Below are 19,484 nucleotides of genomic sequence, written 5' to 3'. Positions count from 1 at the left end.
TGGGCCACAGGCATTTGCTTTAGCCCTCTTTTGTTCTTTGTGCTACTGGTTATTTTGTATGTGACAATGATAGATTGCTATAGATTCACTTTCAGATAAGCCTTAATGATTTATTGTTAGCTCATATAATCACCTATGAGGAATTATGACCCTTGACCTGCTCTATAACATTGCATTAACCTCTTAAGTACTACGAGACCGCACATGGAGCACCTTTGTGTCGGGCACCACAAGAGTCATCCTTTATTCTGAACATCATTAATCTTTATAAAGACCCTCACTATCCCCCTCCCCTCAGATAAAGTATATGTGGCACAAAGATTAACTTGATTCACAGGTCCTTCTTCTCTTAGTTTAATCTTTTCTTTCAAGTGCTATTAACATCTTTAAAAAAATGAGCGACAAGCTAAATGTAAATGATGACTGATATAACATTTGAATGGACAGATATAACAATGAATTTACATGAAAGGATCCACCTCTCGATTCCTTTTTCCTCTTTAGCTATAATCGTACATGTAGAGATCACAGCAAGTGCAGTCCCATCACACAGAAAAAAAACAAAAGGCAAACATACTTCACCTTTCTCACAAATGACTATACAAATGTCTTTAAAGATTCCTTAATTTTCCAAAGCTTTTAACAAAGTCCTTAGCAGGTCATCCTGGCCACTCCGAACTCCAAGGTAACAACTGCCGGCTCGCTTTTGGAACCAAACGATCCTGGCAGCTCCCCGTACCCGTTCTCTGTAGCACTGCTGCCATCTACAGTCCGTTTTTCATCAGTGCTTGCCGAGATCTCCTCCCTGGCCTCCTCCGCAATCACCTCCTCATCTTCCTCCCGTTGCACCTCCTTCCTGCTGAGAAGAGGAGCTCCCAAGATAAGAGATTGAGGTCGGGGAGGGAGACTGCGCTCTTTTGGAGGCATCTGGGTCTTTAGTGGAGAGGTGCTCACTCCAAACTTCTGCAACTTCTGTGGAAAGAACAAAATTTATTATCTTTATCCACTTAACAAAAGTAAACAAAGTCCTGAGGTAAACTTACAGCCTTCAGGGCTTCCACCGTCCCCTCAAGCTCTCGGTTGCTTTCTTTCAACGTGAGGACTTGTTTGAGAATGGACTGTCGAGGGTGCATGGAACGGTCATACTGGTGGTACAAGTTTCTCCAAAACCTGCAACACAAAAAATGACGGCTGTGTGAAACCTTGCAGTCTAAAGGAGTTGATTTTATAATGCGAGACGGATGGGCATCCGTACTTGAAGTGGTAGGCTTGGGTGGACGGCTCCAAAACCGGGTGCGATTCGGCAAAGCTCGGGCAGTACACGGGGTTCAGGTAATTCTGTTTCTCACTCAGCAGGTGAGCCCAAAGAGAATATGATCTTTCCTTTATCTGAAATTACAAATGCAGGTGAACAAAGACATTTTAGAGATGATGGATGCCAAAGAATCCTAAAACTTTACTGGTTTGTAAACTCACTGAAGGTCCTCTCTCTGTCGCTGGCTGTTCCCGAGGAAATTCCCGAACTGGCAGGAGTGCACGTGCTCGTGGATCTGAATGAGGAACCACTCGCTGAACTCGAAGGCCTGAGGAAACTGCTCGGTTAGCTGCCATACGCACTCCAAAAACTGGGTGAAGATGGGCGACACTTCTTTAGAGTCACTATATAACTGATCGCACCTGCAGGGAAACAATCACCATTATTATTCCTAAAAAAAAAAGGATTGTGAATCTTTCAGAGGACATCTGTGCATTCCAACCTGTCTGCAAACTTGTGTCCAAAAGAGATCCAGTCTTTCTCAATAAGTACCTAAGAAAAGAAACATAATTTTTTTTTTGATGATGTCAGGTTGCTAATACAGCAGCCACATTTATTCATTAGATAGCATCTTACCATAAAGCCTTTAATGGTGCGGTAGTAAGGATCCATCAACAGAGAGCCCAGAGCGCAGACTTGAGCCGTGCGGTCCCATCCGTCCGAGCAGTGCACTAGAATGCTGGCGCCCTCTACAGTCACGGCCTGTAATAAAAACATTTATGAGACATCATCTGTTGAAACCAGCAATGCAGCATTGGTGAAATAACAAACCCAATTTCACCTTGGAGAGAAATATGGCGGCATCCATAATGGCTTTGATGTGACGCAACCATCCGCTGTTTTCCAATCCGACCAGGTAATCAGTCATGGAAAGGGATCGTGTTCCTATCACTACAAGAGGCAAGAAAATAAAATGAGCGCGATGATACAAACACACCCAAATCCGATTAGTCTCACAAACCTTCCAGGAGTTTCTGCAAACTTCCTCTCATCACATGGATGTTCTCAATGCCGACAAACTGGAAGCGGATATTCGAGTAGTTGTCCTCATTCTCGTAGCCTTTCCCCGCTGCACGATTCGCCAGCGCATTCAGCTACCAAAAAATATGAAAACCAGACTAAGTGAACCTGATTGTTCTAGCGAACAAAGGAAACAAAAAAAAAGGCCTACCTTAGGCCGCGTGTCCATCACATAGATGCATCGATTGTTGTGATTGGCCTTACTGATAGCCTGAATCATGTGCTCATCTTCCAAACAGCGAGCGCTGAAGCCGGAAAGAGGCTGACTGCACCGACACACTGCCGCCTTTTTCTCCTGGTAGAAATACGTGAGAACGGGAAAGCGGCCTTTGCTCCTGAACTTTGAGCTTCCGACAATGATGGGTTTACTGGCAGTAACGGGTACATATAAATCTCTGGGATATGTCTTACACACCTAAACACAAAATGTATAATCAATTTCAATAAAATTACACTAAAATAAACAACATTATCACAGTATAAACAATGCGTACACATACGAGACCTGCCTGGTGATAATATATAAAACTTACACACAGTGGCGGCCGGTGACTTCTCTTCCGAGGGGCGCAAATTCAAAAAATATGTGTTCGGAGTGTCGTGTATTGCTCATAATTTCAAAATATGTGTTTGCTGTGTCATGTGAACCATGTGCATCATGTGTCTTGTCAAAATACGTTCCTGCTGCACATGTGTCAAAACCGTTTATGATAAAAGAGACGCTCACGTTCACGAAATACTCGCAAGACACTCCCTTAACACTAAACTGTGATTACAAATGAGATTATGTGAGTATCTGGCAAACGCGAGCGTCTCTTTTATCATAAACTCCTTCGAACCATCTGTAGCAGGCTTGTATTTTGACATCACACGTGATACACATATTTTTTTAAAAGACGAGCCACAGATGACGGGCTACTTGCATGTTGTGACAAGCCACCAGCCGCCACGATACGAATGTTATGCGGCTTTCACAGATGCGATGTGCGCTGCGCTATGAAACCCGTTCATTTCAATGGCTTGTGCCGCGCAAGGGCGGTTTTTTGTTGCGCCGAGCGGTCAAAGTTCAAAATAGTTTAACTTTTGCGCTGCGCTCTGTGACGATTACCCGCGCATCCAAACAAGCAAAATGGACGAAAGCTTGTACTCGGGATTCTCAGAGCTTTATAATACAAGTTTATGCTCCTACAGAAACACGTAGCATGGAAACACATAGCAATTCAAGTTGGCATGTCAGGTGTGTTTTAAGTCAAGCAGCTTGTTGTAGGTAGGCTTAAAGTTACGTGAAATGGAGACGAGCAGCATCTCTGTATTCCTCATCGACTATTTTACGCAAATATAAACACTGTAGTAATTTATTGAAAACCCCGCCTACTTTGGTCTGGCCATCAGAGCACAAATCGCTTGGCTGCGCGGAACCCAGCGGCGAGCGCAGCGCACACAGCATCCTATGTGAAAGCCGCATTAGCCTCTTCAAATTTATGTCTTTAGCACTTTCCACTTGTCTACTTTTAGCAATTTTCCATTGTTGCATTGCAGCTTTACAGTAAATGCATGTTAGTACAGACATAAGGAAATACTGCAAATGATGAAATATAGACTATATATTATTCCCATTATTTTTGCTATTGCTGACATTTTTATTGTAAGTCATATATATAAATACACGATACTAATTAAAAATAATTGTCTGTAAGATCAGTTTCTAAATTGAAAAATTAACGCAATTATGATGATAACTACATCAAATTTGTGACTCTGAGCCATACTATGGTTTTTTTTTTGTTATTGCTACAAATATACCCATGCTACTTATGACTGGTTTTGTGGTCCAGGGTAACATATAAACCATTTCAAGAAATAGACAGGTTTTGCTGCTAGTCATTTCATCTGATGGCTGGTAACTACACTGAAAAAATAAAGTCTGGGTTTACTTAAAAATATAGTGCATACATTTTTGCAAAATTTATGCAATTGCTTAAAATCTCATGTAAATTTTAAGCAAAACTTACTTAAAAAAGTGGATGCAAAAATGATGCACTATATTTTTAAAGGTGCAGTAATAATTTTTTTATACAATGTACCTCAGTGCTTTATAAGCAATGTATTTAGACATGTAGCCTACTAAAACATTCTGTCCTTTAGTAAACCTTGTGTAATGATTTTCATTTAGCAATGGTGATACTAAAATAAAAAACCCACAAGTTCACTTTTAAAATGAATGAATTAACCTTCCCATCATACCTTGTAATCCCTGTTAACATCTGTCAGCTGCCATTGGTCACATGGCACACCCATTCGTTCAAACTCAGCACCGAGGTCTATAAGCTGCCACCCATCCTCTCTCTGTTGGTCATTTTGCTTTGGGTTGTAGGAGAATGCGTAGAGATCATCAAAGGACACTGAAGAAATTAATTAATGATTAAACGTCACGAAGGTGAATACAAAAAGTCAAAGCATTCAAATGGCCATCTGGAGTACATACATGTCTCTGACCTCATGCCAACAAAATATGACCACAATATCTCTGACTTTGTGACTTTCAGGAAACTTCTTCTTGTCTTTAAAGTATTTAATAATGAGGGTCGACGTGTGGATTTACCCACCTGGTCTAAGCAGCTTAAGCAGAGAGCTGTAAACATCATGGCAGTCGCGCTCTCGTGGAAAGACGAAGTGTACAACCCGAAAATTACGACACTGAATGAGGAGCGGGCAGCCATTTGTCGTGAGGGACAGCTTCTCCACCGAGGCGATGTGATGATGCAAAATCTAAACACACACAATTGTGACGACACATGAACTTCAAGTACTTTAGAAAGTGTTGAATACTCTGGGATAGTTTCCCAGAGAGGGTTTAAACTTTACATTCATCCAGTTATAATAGGACATTTACATAGTTTTTACAAACATACCTTACAAAAAACAAATACTGATTTGCATATTGAGACAAAACAATGGCATAGATATGTGTTTTAGCATCAATTTTAGCCTGGGACTACTGTCTGGGAAACCACACCTTTGTCATTAAATTGGATACATACATCTAATCACCTACAAAGTCAAGCCATTTTCAAAGTAACACATGTGAATGTCATTGCGTTAGCTGTCAAACAAAATCTCATTCATTTATAATTTAAGGAAAGATGGCACAAGCTGTTCCCGAAAAAACATGTCACAAAAATAAATGACAAAAGGGTGAGTCATATAAGTGTTCTTTCACTTTAAGATGTACATTGTGCACATATGTTATTTTTAAGGCTTTAATCAGAGGAATTCAATAGATGCGCACAATTACCTTCTTCAATTAAATACACTGCACTTTTTGGAAGGTCAGAATCTGGGAAGGCATTAAAATGCGCATGTATCTGCATTTTCAACTGGCATCATGACTCAGTGTCCTGTTGTCATAGATTGCTGAAGTGTGCACGTAATGCATAATGCATAGGGAACAGAAGGCACTATTGCGTGCACAGAGAAATGTTTTGTCTAAGTGTGATAAGACACAGATGCAGAATTTATTAAGGTGGCGTCCAGACTTTTATGTGAAGTATAAAATCTAAGATAAAGACCCAAAAATCTCAAACATCTCCTATAGACTTTCAAAAGAGATCTCAACAATGCTCATATTTGCCAAGTCTGCAATTAAAAGTAAAGATTTTAATACACATTTTTTTATTAAATTTACCCCCAAATCCTATAAGCTTACGGGGGCTGCATGATATTGAAGAAAAATGTGATATGTGATCATTGGATTTACGATATGCAATACAATAATGCTTTAAAGGGACACTCCCCTTTTGAAAATATGCTCATTTTCCAACTCCCCTTTTGTTAAACATTTGATTTTTACCTTTTTGGAATCCATCCAGCTGGAATCTCCGGGTCTAGCTGTACCACTTTTAAAATAGCTTAGCATAATCCATTGAATCTGATTAGACCATTAGCATTGCGCTAAAAAATAACTAAAGAGTTTCAATATTTTTCCTATTTAACACTTAATTCTTTTTGTAGTTACATCGTGTACTAAGACAGACAGAAAATTTAAGTTGCGATTTTCTAGGCAGATATGGCTAGGAACTATACTCTCATTCTGACGTAATAATCAAAGACTTCGCTGCCGCAACATGGCCGCAGCAGGCGCAGCGATACCACACAGCAGCCGAAAATAGTCCACTTAGTAACTTTCAATAGCAGAGGACTATTTTCGGGCATTTTCGTAATATCATTGCTGCCTTCACATGGCTGCAGGAGGCGCAAAGTCCTTGATTACTACGCCAGAAAGAGAGTCCAGCTAGCCATGTCTGCCCAAAAAAAACCCGCAAATTTACTTAGTACACGATGTAACTAGAGTCAAGTTTTAAACAGGAAAAATATCAAAACTCTTTGGTTATTTTTGAGCGCAATGCTAATGGTTTAATCAAATTCAATGGATTGTGCTAAGCTATGCTAAAAGTTGTAGCGCCAGACCCGGAGATTGGCTAAATGGATTCCAAAACTGTAAAAATCAAATGTTTAACTCTAGAGGACCCGGAAAACAAGCATATATATTTTTGTTTGTTTGTGAATGCTTTTTTAACAAAATATGTTTTTATACAACCAACATACATGTTTCACATACTTGATTGGACAAAGAAATGGCTCTCGTTGTAGCACCTCTCTGCTTTCTGCATAAACTACCTACAACTTTGATCTTATGTAACTTTAGAAGTATTACAATCATTAAGTTATTGCATTTCGCAGTCCTAGCAAGCGCAAACAACACAAGTGTATTATAATAAATAAATTCTGTCTGTCAGCGTATGAAGTATCCCCTGATTTCTGACCTGCTTCCTGCGTGTGAAAGATGTTAAGATGATGTTCATCAGCTGTTATTAACATCATGTTTACACACTTAGACAGACAGACCACCAGAATTTAAACATGGCAGACGATTCCTTCAAGTATGTGGGTCATTGGTATTCATGTCTTCTCATGGCCTTCCCTACGCTCTCTTATTCACTTGGCCTCCAGGTTTCCACAGCAACAATGTCATCAGCCAACGTGAGAAGCTAGTAACTCATTCTCATAGTCTAACTCATTATAATCCTGTTTACAAACAGGGTGACTTCATGGTATCGGATATTGACTGTCACAAGAAATCAGTGCTAAATATAGATGCAAACAGGGTTTTGAAAGGATGTTCATACCCATATCTCTTGGGCACTGGTTGAATTACTCTCCGCAAAGATCAGATGTGTGGCTGTCAGATGCAGGGTTCCTGTAGTGGATTTGTTGTTAAAGCGATCCAGCAGCTTCACCTGTTCTACCTGTAAAGTAAACATACAATCTTATCATTGTGAAAATGTATTCAGTACTATGAATATGAAATATGTAGCCTTTGCACCGTTAAATTGTGGAAATGACAAATGGCACAGATAAGTTTAAATTTTTTAACTATTAAAGACAATACACTTTTTAACTTTCTAACCAAGACAAACTCATCTAATTGTTAATATGTGTTCCTGTAGCTCAATAGTAAAGCATTGTGTTAGGGATGCAAAGGTCATAGGTTCGATTCCCAGGGAACACATGGGTGATTCTCACAAAATTAGACTTATGAGGTGGAATGAAACATTTTGATAAAAAAAGTAAATGCAAAGTAAGAGTATCAAAATAAGAAGCATACAGTTACAAACATCTCTTCATGTACTATTTTGCACATGATTTCAAATGACATCATACAAACCAATTTGGTTGTTTTTTCCACATTTAAGGGGAACATTTTCATTACCGCAACATGTCCATGACTGGATTTGGGTTCTTTGACATGGAAATATTTATAATTAAAAAATCAAAACAATAAAAAGCTTCAGTTCATGTTATACTATAAACATTTACAGTAAAGAAACATGTGGTATTTGGTGATCATTGGTAAATATAGAGACAATAATAAGGAATATAAATGTGTCCAATACCAATTATCTCATCCTCCACAACAATTTTCAATCATTGTTTAAGCCCTCAAGACCTAACATTTAAAAAAAAAAAACAGGTAAGGAGTATTTATTTTTTCTCTCCAGACTCCAGATAAAAGTTGAAATTTTGTTTGTCATAGTACCTAGACAAGTTTTTAGTTCTCATTACCGAAACATGAGTTTGTAAATGCATATATTTAATGTAATATCATGTTGCGGTAATGATAATTTTTTATAATGATAATCTAAAACAATTTAAATAATTCTATAAGAAATATTTTTTAAATCCTCTAAAAATAATGGTTATAGTAAGTTTAGACCTTAATCTTATATGTACAAAAAAATTGCTTTAAGGGCTTTTTAAAAATTCTGATGCTGGACACCTTCTAAATCTGGATTTCGTGAGAATCACCCACATACTGATTAAAAAGTTTATCTTGAATGCAGTGTAAAATCCATAAATGTAAGTACTTGTATGTTAATGTAAACGTATTATGCGTGACATATTCGTACCTAATTAACAGTAAATGATGCTTCGTGGGTGTTGCATTGCATGCATATGTTGACTCACTATTAAAAGTAATAGCATCTGTGTTAATGGCTTATATTATACTAACACTGTTGAAAGGCATAGATAAAGCATAAAATGTGACCCTGTCCTTGAAGACCCAGCTAGTCATTTTTTTTTTCTGTAAATATCATCCTAAATAATGCAATGAACATTATGAGAAAATGTAAGCTTGCTATCTTTAATATTGACTGAGTAAAGTTTGAAATCAATTAGTGATATTAAAAGCAGGTTGCATGATCTCTGAAAACCAATGTTGATATCTGAAATCACCTAAACAAACACGCCCCTACCCCAATAGAATCTGGACCTTCTTTTCATAGACCCGCCCCACACATACGCAACCCAGGCAACAATGTCAGTTAGTAGACATGCACCTTACTGCTGATTGGCTACAAGTGTGTTATGGTACTCGGCCCGACTCCCAACATTTTTCAAAAATCATGCACCCCGCCTTTAATCATTGGCACTCCAAATCTCATAATTAGACTTGTGTGGATTTGTAGACACATTTTGCTAACTATATCACCTTACAGACCACATACAGAGATATTAACTTATATTATCCAAAAACTGCTGTATATTACACACAATTATGCCCGTCTCTGTTTCCTAGCAACCAGTCTATGCATGCAAAGCTACACTTCCTGTGACCGCAGAATAAAATCAGCAGTTTCACAAAAACAAACCATACGCAAGACTTTTAGAGGAAACTTTGGTTTGGTGAGGTTATTTCAGACAACAACAGTTAATAGAAACTGGTCTAAAAAAGAAAAGAAGTAAGAAAGAGCATGTGTAGTACAAGCAGACTTGTATAGGTTTTAATGATTAGTTATTTTTTATAATAAGTGACAGACCACAACGAATAAGACCAAATAAATACCAATAGTTGCGTTTTATTACATCACTCTGGTCTAATCAGATCACATAAAAATGCAGAACCAGCCTCTAAAAGGCCCAAAGATGCCACGACAATACATCCATCTGAAATCTTAGTCAAAATGTCATCGGATATTAACACAAACATCTGTGTTTAGACCACTGATAACAAATTCAAGCGTGAAACACAGTGAAACGTCCAAATGACTTTTACAAGACCATATGACACCATTATAAACATCGACAGGCAACTGCGTCCACTTTAAGTTTAAAGCACCTATTTTGTTAAAATACGCAGTATGTATATATATTACGTTCACAATGAATTTGTAGGTGACAAGTGTTTGTGACTTTTGAGTCTTAACTGATCATGTCATAGCAGAGCAGATCTCGCAACATTTGCTCATTGAGTTTCTACCTTTGGCGTGCGGATGTGCTCCATGATGCCGCTGTTTTGGCGCGTTCGGCACAAGGAACGGGTGACAATCTCCGAAACAGATGCGTTTACACATCGGATGATTAAATGAATGATAAATCCGTTTCCATTTGATGCCACGTTCAAAACATCATATCTTCCACTAGCGGCTAACAGCTTCTCTGCTGCTGTACTCTCTGCTCTTCCTGCTTGGGGCGTGACTTCGTTGAAAACAGACCGGTGAATTCTGGGATATGTAGTTTTATGACGTGTATGGTGTGGTTTGGGTTTTATTATTTTTCTCTTTGAGTTGAGAAATTCATTTGAAGATATTACACAAAATATACCCAACTAATTTACTTCTTTCTAAATTAATGGACATTGGGAATTAATGTTCATTTTGTAATAATACGGAGGAGTCTTTATGTCATTTATTTTTTGATTGCCAAAATGTACAGGCATTTTGGAATGAATGTTTTTCTGTCTTATCAACTAAAATTAACACAGTCATAACATTTAATATGAAAGATATTATTTGTTACTTTGAGAATGATGATAAAAACATTTACAATTTGGTAAATTTCTTCATTTTGTATGGCAAATTATTTATTCATAAATGTAGATTGTTAAAATCTCATCCTTTACACCTGGTTTTCTTAAAAGAAATCACTCTTTTAATGAAGTCTCTAACTTGTAAAAAATGTAAAAGGTACATGTATTGTTAATGTCTATGAATCTGTATTTGGTGTCTTGTGAATGTCTTCTATTTTACTTTTATAACTATTTTTTTGTTTTTGTTATTCAACTTTGGAAGTTTCTATTTTTGATGCCTGTTTTCTGTATTGATGTTCATATGTTCTCTAAACAAAAAAATATATATCTTTGAGAATATTAAAGAATAACACATTTACATCTAACATTACTTGTTGTGCTATGATAAGATATTTTATGTATCTTGAATTATACTATATTATTAATGATAATTGTGTCGTATTTTTAAAAAAGTAAGCAAATAAAAAAATTCAACTTTAACCGTAACGATATTTTGTAAAAAAAAAAAAAAAAAAAGAAAAAGGAAAAAAAGAAGTTTGATTTTGGGTGGCTATACCTTTGAAATAAAATCCACCAAAACTAAGATATGAGGACAAATACACCAGGGTAACGTTACATAAATAATTATAGTGTTTATTATTATATGAATACTGTTGTCATGTTACGGTTTAACTAAATAAAACATTTGTTAACTGGCAAAACAAAATAAAGCAAAAAAGTGAATGCTCTCCACAGAAAAATACGTTCACAAATAAAAAACTTGCCTGCATGCAATTTCCAGGTCGATAGGTGGCGATACATCGCAACAAATATGATTTGAATTTTACTGTAACACTAAGGTAGCTGAAGAAGAAATTGTGCGCGGAAACAATAAGGGTAAAAATATTAGCAGCTATTAGAAACCCAGAACACATTAAAAATAATAGTAATAAACCAATTTATTTTCATATTGTGTACAAATTTTACTCTCTAAAGCCTTATCATTGCGACTGTTTCAGTTAATATGCTATAGTCGTAAGCAGCGTGTTTAAGGGCCTCCACGAGGTCTGATCCGCTCGTTTCTTATTATTTCGTTTCGGAAGCTAAAGTCCAGAATGTCCTCATTTAACTTTGGGGCAAGCACCCTCGGGTCCACCAACACCGGCGGGGGCTTTTCACTTGGAGCTGCGACCAGGTAACTGTATGAGGAAACAGCAAATTATCTAGTTTAGTTTCACTTTAAATGTGTTACTGTGGAAAAACTAAGTTACCGTTTGTAATAAATCCTAGCTGAAACTATACATTTAATTTTTTCTATTAACGTTACAAATGCCATTATGACCAATAGGTTGTTTACCATTAAAACCATTACAGAACGTCCTCATGTAGTTTGTTTTGGACTTTATTCCAATAATATGTAATGGTGTTCTGTTAGTTCTCATCTGCCAGATAACATCCCACATATTACCAGTAGAGATCCACAGAGACCATAATAGTGTTGATTAAAACCAATGCAATAACCATTATAATCATTAAACTCGTGATCATTTTAGTGATGGTTTCTATTGTATTTGCAGCTGCACATTGTCTAAATGATGAATCTCTTCAATTTTGAAGTTATTTTTTATCTCATTTTTCAGTGCACCGCCTGCAGGCACTGGATTCTCAATTGGAGGTTTTGGCCCAGCGACTTCCACAATGGCGACCACGAGTACCACCTCAACACTAGGCTTAGGGTCCAGTTTGTTTGCGCAGAAACCAACAACTGGATTTTCTTTTAACACACCTGCCTCAGGTACATACGTGTTGTTAAATAATTGAATACTATTATTTTATAATACAAGTGTGTTTATTTAATTTTATGCAATTATAACTAACAACCATTTATCATCTATAGCAGCTGCTGCATCTACTGGCCTTACATTAGGTAATCTTTTTTTTTTCCCTTTTTTGTGTCTGCATTTTCACAACCGTTATTTTAAATTAAAACTACACTGTTTTTGTGTGTTTTAGGAAGTCTTACAACTTCAACCCCCTCTACCACTGGGTTCAGCCTAGCATTCGGAAAGCCAGCGGCCTCAGCTACGCCTTTCTCAATGACCACCACAACCTCCGCACCTACAGGCGCAGGCTTGACTCTGGGATCTGTCCTCACCTCCACAGCTCCTCAGACCAGCTCCACCGGCTTCTCCCTTAACTTGGGAGCCACAGCCACCACCTCCTCTGCTCCTGGCTCTGGTTTCTCCTTTGGTTCTAGTCTCTTTTCTAACCCTGCTGCAACAGGTCAACTTCTGTCATTCACTCAACAATTATGCTTAAATGAGTATATTACCCAAAAATTAAAATTAGCCCATGTTTTATTTTCCCCTTAAGCCATCCTGGGCGTATATGACTTTCTACTCTTAGCCGTCTGAGTCACTGTGCATTCACACCAGACACAGAAGAGGCAGCAAGTGCGAGTGATTTACATGTTTAATCAATGCAAAGACGTGAATAGGCATCCTGCGCGTTCCACGCGAATTGAGCGTTGACGCGTGATCCGTGAGTTGAAAAATCTGAACTTTGGTGGATATTCACGCCGCGTTAACCAATCAGAACCTTGCTCTAGTAGTGACGCGATTACAGGAAACTGGAGTCCTCCGGCTGGCAGGCCCAGAAACCCCTCCCATGATGCGAATTTCCCTGCGAATGAAGCGAGTAAACTCAAAGGGGTGGTTTCCCAGACAGGGATTATCTTAAAACAGGGCTAGGACTTAAAGAATGTTAAATAAGGAAATATAACTAGTTTTAACAAACATGCATTGGTGTGGATTTTGAGGCAAAACAAAGGGCACTGATGTATTATACGATATGTCAGTGCAAGTTGATTTCAGTTTGGACAGCTCTTACATATATTTTAGTCTAATCCTTGCCTGGGAAACCGCCCCAAAATGTTCAGGCGTCCAACTACGCGCGTCATTTCAAGCTTTGTAATGGCTTTGGATAGTGCCCCTTTTTAAAGCTCCAAAAAGCGTATCAAAACTAGTCCATGTGGTTTGACCTCTGGCCCTGGCCCATCGAAACAAAAAAAACTTTTTTTTCACTTTGGAAAAAATGTAACCATATAAATTAGTTTTTGATTAATGGATACTATGGGGCACTATTCAATGCATTAAAAAGCCAATTTAAGTAATTTAACTCTGACTGTGTTTGATTGAAAGACAAAAGTCATAGGCTGTGTCAGAAATAGCTCCATACACCCTTAAATAGTGCACTATTTGAGGGGACAGCCATTTATAGTGGTGTTCGAAATTATAGTGGACATTATCGGGTGCACTTATTAAACTTCCGCCGCTTAGTGTCTGAATTCACACACTCATTTTCATTCACTCTTTCAAGTGGGCTATATTAGCAAAGCTAATGTAGGGAATAGGAAGTGAGGGTGTAGGGGGCTATCTCGGACATGGCCATATACATCTAGGGTTGCTTGAGAGTAAGTAAAATTTGGGCTCATTTTGGGGTGAACTTTTCCTTTAAGTCTTATGTTCAAGCATGTGTGATGATTATTTTACTGTGTTTATTATTTTACTAAGTGTAATTTTTTGTAACGCAGGTTTTGGACCGTCTACTCTTGGTGGTGGTTTAAGTCTGGGTGGTTTGGTCTCTACATCTCTTCCGGCCAGCTCTGCTCCTGTGCCCAGTATTGGTCTGGGTGGTGTTGACTTCAGCACTTCTTCCGAAAAGAATAATGACAAGTCATCCAGCACCAGACCAGAGTATGCAACACCGCTCAAAACCACTTTTGATGTAGAAGGAATATAATTTTACAAACTATTTAATTTGTAAGATGGTTTAATTAAGTTTTTTTTTTTATTGTTTACAGGGATAGTAAAGCTCTTAGGGATGAAAACCTACCAGTTCCAATTTGTCAAGATGTGGATAATTTTCAGTAAGTGCTGTGCTTTATTAGCTTTATTATACTGTTTTATTAGACTTGTTTTACTACAAAGAAGGTGAATAATAACAGGATCGGTCAATCTTAAAAAATATAAAAATTCATCCAGAGTTCATCTAAAGCTACGAAATTTAGCGAAATTCAGCATGAGGTTGAGTAATGTTGATGTTCTTTAATATTTGTCTTTATGTCTTTCCACAGGAAGTTTGTCAAGGAACAGAAGCAAGTGCAAGAGGAGATCAGTCGGATGTCCTCTAAAGCCATTTTCAAAGCGCAGGAGGACATCAAGACCCTTAAACAGCTCGTGTCTGTCTGTGCCAGTGGCCTCCAGAGAAATTCCCTCTCTATAGACAAACTGAAGATGGAAACTTCTCAGGTTAGACCGAAAGTCTCTGAATCCTTCCAACACCTAATGGTTCCATGAAATGTCATTAAAATCATGAAACCCACGTTTTTTTTTCAAGCAGGAATTGAAAAATGCAGAAATTGCTCTACGCACCCAGAAGACTCCTCCTGGACTCCAACATGAGAATATGGCCCCATCTGAGTGAGCGTATTTCTTTAACCTATTGTTCTTTTTTTTTCTTAAAGGGACATTCCACTTTTCGAAAAATATATTCATTTTCCAGCTCCCCTAGAGTTAAACATTTGATTTTTATCGTTTTGGAATCCATTCCGCCGATCTCCGGGTCTGGCGGTACCACTTTTAGCATAGCTTCGCAAAATCCATTAAATCTGATTAGCATCGCGCTAAAAAAATAACCAAAGAGTTTCAGTATTTTTCTTATTTAAAACTTGACTCTTCTGTAGTTAAATTGTGTACTAAGACCGACAGAAAATTAAAAGTTGCGATTGTCTAGTCAGATATGGCTAGGAACTATACTCTCATTCCAGCGTAGTAAGGACTTTGCTGCCGTAACATGGCCGCAAATGATATTACGCACTGCCCGAAAATAGTCCCTTGCCATCAGAGCATGTGAGCGGTGCGGAGCGGTGTGACGCTCTGCTAAATATTCCGCTCTACTGTTCAAGCGCTCCACTCAGTCGCTCACCGCCCAAGCAAGCGCTCCGTTAACTTTCCGCTCACGCTCGCAAATAAACCAATTCCCGCTCAGATCCCGCTCCGACATAAAAAAATATTTAGTAAGCCTAATTGTTTTCTGTACTGACGTTCTTGGAAAATTGCATTTAATTAAAGTTTTAGCTGATAAATAGCAGTTATGTACAGTGTGTTGGCTATTAGACCTAGTTTAACTGATACGGATATAATTCAAATTAACAATTTGTTTCCACGACATCCACATATTTTACTAATTCACAATTTTAAGTTATAATAAATGTAATAAGTAATTACGAAATATTATAACAATCCGTTCCCCTTATGAGAAGAAGATTAACAAACTATAATATTATAAATACATTATTTGAAAAAACTAAAATAAATTGAAGAACAATTTCTTAACAAGAAGGTTTTTAAGTGCGAATTTACATTGCATCGGTAAAAACAGAACACGGTGTCTTAAAGAAATTAAAATTAGACAGTATTTATGAACCTGTTAATGTACAAAACGAATTCAATACAGAATATTTATTTATGGCATTTTCAATAGTATATTAGTAGATAAATTAGCATGTATCTATATAGTATGAAAACGAATAAATCATTATTTTGGCTAAATTAATCTGGATAGATCATTTTAGTCAGACTCAACATTTCATCATTTCAAAACAAGAACAAGCTTAAATGCTATCTATAACAACTTACATTTTATCCCAAATGTTACATGGTCGAAAATATGTAGAAATATAGCCTATAACAAATTACAGAACAAAAATGTTTAGCTCACGCGGACCGAACGAAAAGCCGTTAATTAGGCGGACTCTCTGTAAAATAGAGGACGTGCTGAATCAGTCGAGTCGGCAGATTATCATCAATGTTTATAATGTTCCACGCAGATACTGTTGAAGAAAAAATGTAATATCTAAATGTCCAGGTAAGTCAAGTGTTCAGTCAGTTAATACTAAAGGCACCGGCGTTTTTGGCAACAGCTTCCTCATCCACGGAGTGGCTGATGTACATACACAAAGAACTATAAATGTTTTTATTTTAAGTGGTTTTAATGCTGGTAAGCAATCAGTTATATTATGTACAAATATATTTGTATTTGTGTTGATCAGTTAGATTAAAGTTATTTTAATCTTTAAAACTGCATCTAGATGCAGACGACGCTACGGTTATTGTGTCATCTGAGTTTCATTTCTTTCATTTATATATAAGGCTGGCCACTTCATTAAATAATATTTGAACTACAGTGGATATAAAAAGTCTACACACCCCTGTTTAAATTGCATGTTTTTGTGATTTATAAAATGAAACCAAGATGAATCACTCTGGAACCCGCTCCAACCCAACTCCCCACCTCAAACCTACATATTAAAGCAATTAACATCAAGAATAATTTTGTGGTGAACAAATGGCAAGCAAAGTTGTACAACAACCAGGCTGCATAAGTGTGCACACCCTTTTACAATAGTGATTGTGGCAGTGTTCAAAAGCAACCAATCACATTTAGACTTAAGTTAAATATGAAGTAGTACATACCTCTCATCAATTAAAATAACTTTTTAACTATTAATGAAGTGTGCCTGGTCCTAAAGGATTTTTTTTTGTGTATCATCCCACTGAAAAAGCCATTGTCTGTGTAGAGCTTACTCAGCAGGTACATGATCCCATTGTTGAAAAATATCAATCAACAGAGGGTTAAAAACATTTCCAAGACACTGAATATACCATGGAATACTGTAAAAACAATAATCCATAAGTGGAGAAAATATGGCACAACATTGACATTACTAAGACCAGGGCATACACCTAAAATTTATGAGAAAACCAGGAAAGAAAATGGTAAGGAAGGCTGCCGAGAGGCCTACAGCAACATTAAAAGAATTGTAACAATATCTGGCAAGTACTTTTTGCTCCCTACATGTGACAAAAATCTCCTGAATTCTTCATGTTTGGGCTATTAGCATTTTTAATCAAAAATATCATTAAGTCCATCTAAAGTTTGTAAAAACAAATATTTCTATATCCCAAATCCATGTGGAATAATGTATTATAGTCCATTGAGACCAAAGTTGAACTTGGGCCATTATACCAAAATATATATTTGGTGCAATAAAACCCACATCACATCACCAAATGAACACCATGCCCAGAATAAAGAATGAAGGTGACAGCATCATACTTTGTGGCTGCTTTTCTTCAGCTGGAACTGGGGTTTTAATCAGGGTGGATAGAATAATGAATAGCTCCAAATACCCTTAAATTTTGGCCCAAAACCTAAAGGCTTCTGCCAAAACACTTAAGATGAAGAGAAATTTCACCTCACAGCATGACAATGACAGAAAGCACACATCTAATCAACAAAGGAATTACTTCACCAAAACAAGATCAAGGTTTTGGAATGGCCCAGCAAGAGTCCGGATCTAAATCCCATTCAAAATCTATGGGGTGATCTGAAGAGGGCTGTGCACAGGAGACACCCAACCAATTTGACAGATTTAAAATGCTTTTGAAAGGAGAAATGGCAAAATATTGCAAATTCAAAAGTGTCAAATTGATTGACACATTCCCATTAAGATTGAATGCTGTGATAAAATCTAAAGGTGCTTAAACTAAGTTTTAGTTTAAGGGTGTGAACACCTATGCAACCTGGTTATTGTACAATTTCACTTGCCATTTTTTCACCACCAAAGTTTTCTTATTATTATTAGCTTTAATATATAGGTTGGAAGTACGGAATTAAATTGGAATTGGTTCCAAAATGATTCATCTTGTTTTCATTTTTTAAATCACAAAAACCTGCAATTTTAACAGGGGTGTGTAGACTTTTTATATCCACTGTATATAACTTATTGCTAGCCATTTTTACAGATTCTCGAACTAGCAAATTACCAAAGGGCATTCTGGGATGAGCGAGCGGTGCTGAGCGTATTGAGCGAGCTGAGCGGAATTTTCGGAAATGCGCTCTGATGGAAATATTACCGCACCGCTCAACGCTCCGCTCCCGCTCCCCACCGCTCACATGCTCTGCTTGCCATTTAAAGTTACTAAGGGGACTATTTTCGGCTGCTGCGTAAAATCATTGCTCCTCCTGCAGCCATGTTACAGCAGCAAAGTGCCTGATTATTACGCCAGAATGAGAGTATAGTCCTAGCCATATCGGCCTAGAAAATCGCAACTTTTAATTTTCCGTCTGTCTTACATGATGTAACTACAGAAAGTTCAGTGTTTCCGCTATATACATTCTACCGTGGCGGGCCGCCGCGCATAAAACATCCCCGCCACGCCTGCGGTTGTGGATAGAAGGGATACAGCAAACGAAATCTCGCCAGATGAGCACTGTTTTATCCTAATCCTTCACCCAAACCCAACTCTAAACACAAAATTCACACGATTGTAGGATGTATTTGTATCTTATTTAGCCAGAGCCGCTGTGTTCATCCTAATAATCCTACCTCCAAATCTAATCCTTAACTTTTCGGCATTTGCTGTATCCCTTCTAGACAAAACCCACGGCGGCAGATCGCAAAATAAAGCTACCAAAATGTCCGACCTGCCAGACTGGCTGTCTTAGAAATAAATTCTTTTCTGGATTCTCGTTCACTCATTTATAAATAAATCTCCTAAAATATCATAATTTCCTCCCTGGGTTTAGTTTCATGCACAAATAGATTTAAATCAACAGATGATGATTAGGCTACGTCTCTGTTTTGAGAAATAATAATAAAATAAATAAGCCTACACGAAATATGTTACACTTAAATAATTATTAAATTGACAAAACGAATAAAAAAGTATTTGAGTT

At 37.5% G+C, this 19,484-nt stretch overlaps 2 protein-coding genes across 9 annotated transcripts in view; one reads left to right on the top strand and one right to left on the bottom strand.

Annotated features, from left to right (window-relative positions):
* The window catches only part of nup58 (nucleoporin 58), a 51,069-nt gene that overhangs the window by 23,420 nt on the left and 8,165 nt on the right, over window positions 1–19,484 (top strand). For 2 of the 8 annotated variants that reach the window (XM_055183060.2, XM_055183052.2), the window contains exons 1-8: window positions 11,387–11,877; window positions 12,323–12,477; window positions 12,580–12,609; window positions 12,696–12,965; window positions 14,275–14,437; window positions 14,545–14,610; window positions 14,818–14,992; window positions 15,081–15,163. In XM_055183060.2, coding sequence (XP_055039035.2) covers window positions 11,798–11,877; window positions 12,323–12,477; window positions 12,580–12,609; window positions 12,696–12,965; window positions 14,275–14,437; window positions 14,545–14,610; window positions 14,818–14,992; window positions 15,081–15,163 — 1,022 coding nt within the window. In that variant the 5' untranslated portion in view covers window positions 11,387–11,797. Of the gene's footprint in view, window positions 1–11,386; window positions 11,878–12,322; window positions 12,478–12,579; window positions 12,610–12,695; window positions 12,966–14,274; window positions 14,438–14,544; window positions 14,611–14,817; window positions 14,993–15,080; window positions 15,164–19,484 lie in introns of those variants that run through there. The other 6 variants (XM_055183058.2, XM_055183053.2, XM_055183054.2 and 3 more) reach the window with 5 other exon arrangements.
* Window positions 339–10,372, bottom strand: mtmr6 (myotubularin related protein 6). Its single transcript, XM_073863895.1, has 13 exons — window positions 10,155–10,372; window positions 7,522–7,641; window positions 4,942–5,104; window positions 4,580–4,737; window positions 2,487–2,750; window positions 2,277–2,409; window positions 2,097–2,206; window positions 1,892–2,017; window positions 1,758–1,807; window positions 1,481–1,677; window positions 1,256–1,394; window positions 1,044–1,170; window positions 339–972 (listed from the first exon to the last, which is right to left on the bottom strand). The coding sequence occupies exons 1-13, from the start codon at window positions 10,176–10,178 to the stop codon at window positions 652–654; spliced, it is 1,932 nt and encodes a 643-aa protein (XP_073719996.1). The 5' UTR covers window positions 10,179–10,372; the 3' UTR covers window positions 339–651.

The sequence above is a fragment of the Misgurnus anguillicaudatus genome, chromosome 25 (genome assembly GCF_027580225.2).
Source record: "Misgurnus anguillicaudatus chromosome 25, ASM2758022v2, whole genome shotgun sequence".
Taxonomy (NCBI): domain Eukaryota; kingdom Metazoa; phylum Chordata; class Actinopteri; order Cypriniformes; family Cobitidae; genus Misgurnus; species Misgurnus anguillicaudatus.
Note: the sequence above shows the minus strand (reverse complement) of the source record. Positions and strands in the feature narration are given on the sequence as shown.

What these genes read in the sequence shown, in the direction of transcription:
- mtmr6 (XM_073863895.1), bottom strand. Translation starts at nt 10,178, where the DNA reads ATGGAGCACATCCGCACGCCAAAG. An exon ending in CCAGTGCCCAAGAGATATGG is followed by an intron (nt 5,105 to 7,521) that starts GTATGAACATCC and finishes GTGTGTGTTTAG; the next exon opens with ATTTTGCATCATCACATCGC. An exon ending in ACCCAAGCCTACCACTTCAA is followed by an intron (nt 1,171 to 1,255) that starts GTACGGATGCCC and finishes TTTGTGTTGCAG; the next exon opens with GTTTTGGAGAAACTTGTACC.